Source organism: Falco naumanni, chromosome 9, assembly GCF_017639655.2.
Source record: "Falco naumanni isolate bFalNau1 chromosome 9, bFalNau1.pat, whole genome shotgun sequence".
Taxonomy (NCBI): domain Eukaryota; kingdom Metazoa; phylum Chordata; class Aves; order Falconiformes; family Falconidae; genus Falco; species Falco naumanni.
In genome coordinates this window covers 27,450,111-27,458,877 of record NC_054062.1, presented here as the reverse complement: position 1 = coordinate 27,458,877, position 8,767 = coordinate 27,450,111, and the positions used below count along the sequence as shown (strand labels likewise).

The following is an 8,767-nucleotide window of genomic DNA, read 5'->3' as shown; positions in this document are numbered from 1 at the left end:
TAAAGATTTTTTATATAAGCTTCCACATTATTTTTATTCTGTACTGACAAATCAACATTTGTACGTTGTACGAGAGGAGATCTAGGAGGGACCTTATTGCTCTGTACAGCTACATGAAAGGAGGTTTTAGGCAGGTGGGGGTCAGTTTCTTCTCCCAGAAAACTAAAAAAGGACAAAAGGATACAGCCTCAAGTTACACCAAAGGAGGTTTAGGCTGGGTATTAGGAAAAATTTCTTCACTGAAAGGGTGGTGAAGCATTGGAACAGGCTGCCCGAGGAGGCGGTGGAATCACCATCCCTGGAGGTATTTAAAAGACTGGCAGATACAGTGCTTAGGTTTAGTGATAGACTTGGCAGCCCTAAGTTAACGGTTGGACTTGATGATCTCAAAGGTCTTTTCCAACCTAAATGATTCTATTATATGATCTAATTCCCCTTCCTAATGTTTTCACACTCTAATCAAGCTCAGGCTACTCTGGTTTTGCCCTCTCTGACAACCTTACTAAACAGTTACGTAGCCAGATCAGCTCCCAGGGCTAGCTCACCACAAAACCACGTAAGCACAAGCACTGAGCCAACGGGAGGGAGCAGGACTAGCTGACAACCCAGATTTACATCAATCTGAACTGCTTTGGAACCACACCTTTAGAAGTGTCAACTCAAACACATCCATATTAAACGTGAAGTTAAGCAGTAAAAAATGCAGTCTATTTTCCTTCCCACCCCCGAAACCTGTTGCAGATGGCTCCTCACATCCAGTGCATCCTGAAGTAGATACACATTCCAGTCCTTCAGGACACAAGTACCTAGATCTGCCCTGCCAGGATGCAATGCTTATTGTCAAAAGAAAAGATATGTGACTAGACATCTGTAAATCAAAATAAGAAAATATCAGCCAACTTTAGTGATTTTGTTAAAAAAAAAAAAAAAAAAATCAAACAAAACCAAAACCTACCATGTATCAAGTCTACAGAACACAGCATTCTCTTTTAGAAAAAAGCTAAGGTGAGCAAATAACTGACAACCACCTTATGATACAAAGGACCAAATAAAGATCCAAGTCAAAATTTTCTTTAAGCACTACTGAGACAAGACCCAAAAGTACGTAAGACTCCATTTGGGAAAATCCCCCTTCCTGAAACTAAATATATATTCCTCCTCAAACATGAAGGACACTAAGAGCATTTTTCTTAATATTTGTTGCTATCAAGATAAAGCCTATAAAAATGAGAAGATGTGTAAGAAGTGACTAACTGCAGATTTAAAAGGGCCATGTGGAGAAATGGGGCTGAAGATGCCCACTAGCACTGCCAGATGTAGTGTGGCTCACTCCACATCTTAGAGATGTATATCCATAGCTCCACCACCCCATCAAGCTCTCCTCAAGTCTGTTCTGCAGAATCTCTGCTATGACCTGGGCCAACCTTCATTTCCTGTGAAACTGCAATTACCCTGCACTCTTTTAAATTCTTAGGAAACAGAAAAATGCTTTATTGTAAATCCTCCGAACTTTATGAAGGCCAAGACGACTTACACTTGGTCTCATAAAGAACTTTTGTACAAAAGAACCTAAACAAAAAGGGTCATAAGCAGCATTTAAAATAATCTATATTAAATACCTAAAACCTATAATCTTTTGCATAGAATAAAGAAAAGTGCAGCTACAGCATAACATTCCATACCACAAGAAATGGCTAATTTACGAGTGGCATACAATTAACTGTTGTGTCTCATCACCGAGACTGCAGCAACTGAAGATGTTTATTGGGAAATCACATTGAAAGAAAGGGATTAGGTTGTTTCATTATGTCTGTAGAAGAAGTGCAAACATTTTAAACTATTTTTTAAAGAAAGCAAAGCTGATAGATAATTTGCACAAGTTAATTTTCTCTTGATATTGGAAAGATGAAATAGCCTTTTTTCTTTTAGAATCCAAATTAAAAATAAAACCCCATTTGGCATCTGTTTTGTGCAAAAAAAAAAAATAATTAGAAGGCTTGTAAATGTACAAGCTTTATCTGTTCTATAAAAGTTGGATGTTCATAGGATTATAACTCTTCATTCCCTTCTATCTTTTATACTGCCACCCCTCTGGTAATCAAGCAGAGAACAGTATTAAGTAAGCCTGGGAGACTGATTTCCACTGCTCAAAAGAATGGAGAAAGGGTCTAAGTGGAGAATCGGGAATTCTAGGAAAATGAAAGCCAAAACACTACTGTCCACTTTTGATAGGAAGCAAGAAACTTTTAAGTATCTTTCTATTTCTCGTATCTGCATGCCTACATATGAGAAAGAAAAGCACATACCTAATCAGTTGTTAAAACATCCTCGATTTTGTTTTCTTAAAAAAACCCAACAACTTACTTTATTGGCTGTAACTTGGTACTACAATTTGCTAAATGAGATATTTTAAATAAATAAAAATAAATATTGTATATATATGTCAAGGTTGCTTGTTTCTGTAATGAATTAGGTGTCTGTATTGTTAGATTTCATTTTGTTTAGCTTTTTTCAAGCTTTGTCGCCACTTACGAATGGCAGTTCCAGAACTACTGGCTACTACACAAAGGGCACCACCCACAGTCCACCAAGTTGGCAGATGATTGAGAAAAAGAATTTGTAAAATAAAAGCAAACACCACATCCATTGTTTTCATTATGGCTACAGGTCCAGCTTTCTCTATCTGTAATGCTTTTGTGAGAAATATTTGACCCCCTAACCCCAACAAGCCTATTAATATTAGAAGAACCCTATCTTTACCACAATATGGTAAACGCCATTCATTCAAAACAAACAACGCTATAATACAGCCAATTAAACCAATAACTGCATAATACCAAATTGACAAAAAATAATGCACAGATTTTCCCACCTTCCTTAGTATAACAAAAGTTGAAGCTGCAGATACTGTGCTTGTAATTGCTGCTATAGTTCCTTTAAGATGGTCTGTGTAACTTCCTTCAATTCCCGTTACGTTTGACCCAAACAGAAACGGTGGTCTGGCAATAAGAACCACTCCAGTGATTGCAAAGAGGGTAAACAGAAGATCCCAAATACTGTATTTCTCTTTGAGAAAGATCCATGCCAGCAACGATGTAAAAACAGGACTGCTAAAAGTTATAACAGTGGCATCAGCTAGCGGCATGACTTGGAAAGCGTAGTAGAGAAGAATCATTGCGCTAGAGCCAAGGAATCCTCGGAAGAAAAGAAAAATTCTTTTACCTTTTGGTCCCAGAAACCCTGTTCTGAAAAACAGAAATGACACATTAATGTCACTGGCTTGCTTATTTCATGACCAACATCCAATTACATTTAAATATACACACCCTTCTAGATTGTACACACCTTTCTGGATGACTGACTTACAAAATACCAAAATATTTTAAACTGTTTCACCACAGACCAGTTTATTCCCACCACCACCCCCAATTATATTCAGATTCCAGAACCTGATCTTCTAGCTATTAACTCTTTGCTTGCAAAATAACCCAAAACTGTCTACAAATTACCTCCAATTTTTTGAGAACACTACCTAATGGAAGATCGATACATTTCACATAATTCCTGTAGAAAACCCTACAATTCAAGGAGTCAAAGATTTTCAGTTTTCTGAATTGTATTAAGATACTATCAACTAATAAAAAAGGCACTTATGCAAATGAAGTCCAAATTAAAATTATCTTGCAATCGGATTTAACTGAGTGATAATTCTAGATCTACTTTTCAGAAAAAACTTTCAATTTAAATGTTTGCTTCACTTACTTGTAGTATATTAAACCAGGAAGAACAAATGCCATTTGGAAAACACATCGAAATGCACTCACTTCCACTGAATGTACATCATCTATTTTTTTAAGAAATAAAGAGGCCACTGAGAAAAGGAAGGCAGACAGTACGGTATAAAACAGCCCAAGTCCTGGACAAGCAGCTTTCTTCTTTGCTCCTGCAACAAATAAACTCCAGTTAATAATGATCTATTAGAAGATTTCTTAGGTCAGGCAGCTCTACATACTCCAGTGCTCCATACAGTTGTAGCTATTCTTGTGGTAGAGGACAGGGGAAGCAAAAGAAACATGCAAATACTACGTGTATTTACCAGACTTCCCCTGAAAATGCATTTCACTGACCACTAAAGGTCTCCTTTTTTTTCTTAAAACACAAGACAAGAGATGAACTCTTAACACTTTGGATACAAAACTTCCCACGGTTCTATATGACTTAGCAGGCTTTACTCCTCAGAGGCATCAGGCTAGTTTGGATGATTCACTATAGGGCTAATAGTATGATTCTGACCACCACCCAAGGACCAAGAAATACAACTGACTGCAAAATGGTCCATGGTCAGATTCTGAAACACTGAAAATTACTACCTTGGGAATTACCTGATTATTAAGTAAATTAAGGTTCATAAGCAAAAATTTAATTTCCTAGCTCACAATGTAAAAATTGTGTAGAGAACCTCATTTTTGTTATACTTCATGCTTATCTTGCAGTTAAATCACCCTAAATTTGACCTAGACCCTCTGAAGTTTTACATAACTTTTTATCTTTCTGTAAGAACGCAAATATTTTCTCCAAATAAACATCAAATACACATTTTTAAGCAGAAGAAATTTAAGTGACTACTTTTAAAATATCATAGGCCTGCTTAACGTACTGATATCTACCACAGTTCCATGAAGACCTCAGTTTCACCTTACTGTATGCTTATTTATCAAACTTTCTCTTCCTGAAGTAGTTGTAGTTTCCCAAGTCTAATACTTTCTATTCAAGCTTCCCCATTCCCTCAGGCTCTTTTCAGGGACATACTCTTCCTCGTTCCACCCATCTCCACCCTCGACAATTTTAAAAAAAAAAAAAAAAAAAGGCAGGCAAGCAAGCAGAGAGGGTGAACTGCTGCTGACCTCAACACGGTCTCCAAAGAAACCAGCCTTTTCCCTTACTGCTGTGCTGCATAAGAGGAACAGTGTTTCCACTGAACCTAGAGGTGAACACCACGGCAAAGAGAACCCATCTAAATATTTGACTGGGATGTTACCTCACTCTCTCTTTTCTCTCTGTCTGTCTAAAGCATTGGGAGTTACCTTTTCTGCTGGAACACCCTCTGAAGGTAAGAGTGAGAACTCCACGCACCTAAGGCAGTGTTCGCGGTGTTCTCACATTAGCGTGGAAGCCCGTAAGCCTTAGGATCTCCTAAAATATCATCAGCAGGGCACTGCTGTGAGTTGCTTAGCAACTAAATATGGTTTTGCGGGGGGTTTGTTTTGTTTGAGGTGCGTGGGCTTTTTTAAATTAACAAAACTTGTCACAAACCAATTTGATTGTCCTTGAGATCACCACCAAAGGCTGAGAAACTGCATCTTACTGCCTGGGAGCTGAGACTGTGGGGTGACACAGCGTGTACAGCATTGGTTCTGGCTTTAACAGTTCTAGAGACCCAGGCTTTACACCTGCAAGCAGAATTTTAAGTAGGCAGAAGGGCTGTTCTTCAAGGAATCCAGCTGAAAATTAATGTCAGTTTCTACTAGAAACATTTCTGTTTAGCAACAGCCACTTACATAAAAGTTACTATAAAAACTACACTGACTGACACTGCAACGGGACATTCAACAACTACGAAAATGAGTTGATTTTAAAAATGTCCATTAATTATATAAGATGCTAATCCACAGTCACACAACAGAACCACAAAATCAACAACACCTCTAATACAAAAGCAAGAGGCATCAAGACTGGCCTGTAACTGAAACGGGAAATCCAAGCGCAGGCTGGCGTACAGACGAACACAGCACAAACAGATTAACTTTTACTTCAGGCATGATAGCTTGTCTGATTACTACAGAACAAAGCCAATCTAAATAATGGAAGTGTTGAAATGGAAAACCAATCAAACTAAACCAAAGTAAGCTGAAAGGATCTCATACACAGAACTAAGCTTTGGATTTGAAGGAGCAGAAAAAACAAAAGGAAATCATTTTTGTAAGCTACCCAACGTACCATGCCTATCAAAAACAGTATCTTGCAATACTAGAATTTAAGCCATCAGCCTCTCACATTGCTAAAGCACGTATCCAGTGTGGTAAGAAATGTTTTAGTTCCTTTTAAAAGTGAAATGGTCCAAGTTCTTCCACCAAAAACAAAAGAGTTGCAGTTCTGAAGTACTTATTTTGAAATATATTGTAAGAACTTAGGTTAAGATAACATTCCCACCCCACAAAATATTAAGCCTCCAAACACTAGCCCTACACTATCAAAATACTCAAGCATTCATGTTTTTTTCTTAAAAAAAAATAAAAAGTGTAGCAGTCTGAAAATAAAAACAGTTTTGAGTAGTACCCAAGTCCTCTTTTCTGAGTGGCTACAGATTAGAGACTTGGTTTTCCAATTTTATTCCCTGGCCATCTCCACACGTAAGCCTTTCAAACAATCATCCACTCCTGTTTTAGGTCCTACTCAAATGCCTCCAGCCACACATCGTTTTCTGTGTAAATTCTTTTTGTTTGCATATTAATGCCACGCTTTCTTTCAAAGAGTTTTTATACTTGCAAAACACATACACTGCAGAAAATCACGTTTCTCACGTGCACACATCTTGAGTAGCAGAGGCAGACAAGCATGGGCTATGGGGAAGGTGGTCAGTGAGAAGATGACTCTCGCAGGCCTTCAGGAAAGCCAGCGAGGGGTGATGGGTTGCTCACCCCGCAAGCGGCTGAGCAGCGCTCTCACTAACCTCGGGCAGTGCCAGGAGCACAACAGCCTGCGCGCCAGCTAAGCGTGGTCACGCAGACTGGATCTAGGCATGATTCATAAAGTTCAGCCACTGACTCACGAATTTTGCTTGGATAGACTACCGAAAGAAAAAAAGAAGGGGGGTGGGGGGTGGGGTGTTTGGTGAATAAATGCAAGTTTCTCAGGATTTCAGATATTTTTTTCCCCGAGTTTTGCCTCAGAAGTGATACTAACATGAATTTTGCAGGTGAACTACACTCTCTCTTCTGGCCTCTCCACAGCCCACTAGCTGAGAAAGATTGCCATCTTACCCGTTTTCTGCTGGAAAGTCAATTATGGTCTGTATTTAATGAGAAACACGTTTTCAGTGATGCTGAAAAATGACACGTGCTAAATACCCCAGATAACAACTTCAAAAATTATTTGTAGGTGGCGTTTATGTTTTAAAAAGCAGCCACATTTAACTTATAAGAACACGTCACGCATTTTGCAGTAAGTTTGTGGCTTTAACGATCCAGCACGTCCCAGAAACGAAGCACGGACTGAGACAGAACGAAGCGTGCTCACAGCGGCGCGGGTGAGGATGGCCAGGGTAGGCGGCTGCCGGCACTCACGCCCCTCTCCCCGCTCGCCCTGCCAGCAGGCACCCCTCTCCACCCGCACCTGGCGAGCCTCACGCTAGCGCTGCGGCGGCGGGAGCTACCGCTTTCCCGAGGGATGAGCGCTACCGCCGGGATGGGAGCGAGCGGTGCGCGGCCCCCAGCGCCCTGCCCGCCCGCCGCGGGGTCGGCCCCGGCCCAGCCGGCGCCACCGGGGAGTCGTGCCCGCCGTGCGCTTCGTTTCTCGGGGGCTGGCCCATCCCGGAGAAGGAGGAGGAGGAGGAGGAGGGCGCGGCCTGACGCGCTCGCAGCGGTCGCCCTGCGCCCCTCCGGGCGCCAGGTGTGAACGCTACAGCCGGGGCCGGCGCGGAAGCGGCGGGGATGCCGCCCGCGGGCAGCCGGCGGCGGGGCGGGCTCAGGTGCCGGGCCGCCCTCTGCGGCCGCCCCGGCTCGCTCGGCGCCCCACCGCCTGCGGCGAGCCCCGGTGCCCTCGGGGCCTCTTCCTTCTCCTCCGCCCCGCCGGCAATGTCACCCCGAGAGCGGGCAGCCCGGCCGAGCGGGCCACCCCCCCCCGCCCCGCCTGCCAGACTCCCCGTCCTCACCAGGTGCCCCACAGCAGCGCGGCCGGGGCAAACCCGAGCAGCAGCCACGACCGCGGTGCTCTTCGGCGCCCGCCGCCTCCATGCCGGGCGCCGGGCACAGGCAAGGCTGCTCCGCACCCGCACCGTCCTGCCGGCCCAGCGGCACCTCCGGCTCCTTCCCGCCCGCTGCCGGCACAGCGGCGGCCTCGCCGCCCTGACACGGCACCATGAGGACACGGGGCCGCCCGCGATGCTGCCGGCCGCTGGCGACCCGCCGGGCACCTGGCCTCCTGCGCATGCGGTGCCGCCGCCCCGCGCCGCCCGGCTCCCCGCCTGCCCCCGCCCCGCGGGTGTGCGGCGCTCCGGGGCGCGGGGGCGGCCATGCCAGGTCGCGCCGCAGCCACCCCCGCGGTCACGGCCCCACCTGGAAGCTGCCGGGTGGCCGGTCCGCCTCAGATGGCTGCCCGAGCGCCCGGCGGGGACCGAACCCCCTCCCGGGGCAGGAGGCAGCGCCCCGCCGGCTCCTCCCCGGCGTCCCCTCGGCCCGCGGTGGCCCCCGGAGAGAGCCGCGGCGGGCGGCGGAGGGCGCTGGGCGGGCGAGGGGCCTGGGCCTCGGCGGGGCTTGGCGGGACGAGCGAGGCCGCGGCGCCTCGGGAGGGGGAGCCCGCACCCCGCCGGAGCGGAGCGGGGCCGCAGGGCCGGGCCGCGCTGCTGCTGAGCCGCCTCCCGAGGCGGGGCGCCGGCAGGGGGGAACCGGCGGGGAAACGGCGGCGCAAAGTTACCGTAGGGGCGTTGTTGCGTCATCGAGCCCCTGGAAGAAAAAATGAGTAGCCCCTTTTCCTTAGCCGTCACCGAGTG

At 45.5% G+C, this 8,767-nt stretch overlaps 1 protein-coding gene across 2 annotated transcripts; it reads right to left on the bottom strand.

The window, feature by feature from the left end:
* Positions 1–219: 219 nt before the first annotated feature.
* On the bottom strand, positions 220–8,551 carry SLC35G1 (solute carrier family 35 member G1). 2 transcript variants are annotated; one of them, XM_040607011.1, is made up of 4 exons: positions 7,931–8,551; positions 5,314–5,450; positions 3,763–3,943; positions 220–3,245 (listed from the first exon to the last, which is right to left on the bottom strand). In XM_040607011.1, exons 1-4 carry the CDS (start codon positions 8,290–8,292, stop codon positions 2,486–2,488), a joined length of 1,440 nt encoding a protein of 479 aa, XP_040462945.1. In that variant the 5' UTR covers positions 8,293–8,551; the 3' UTR covers positions 220–2,485. The 2 variants fall into 2 exon arrangements, with proteins under 2 accessions (XP_040462945.1, XP_040462946.1); XM_040607012.1 differs by lacking the exon at positions 5,314–5,450 and having other exon boundaries at positions 7,931–8,537.
* Between the last annotated feature and the right edge of the window lie 216 nt (positions 8,552–8,767).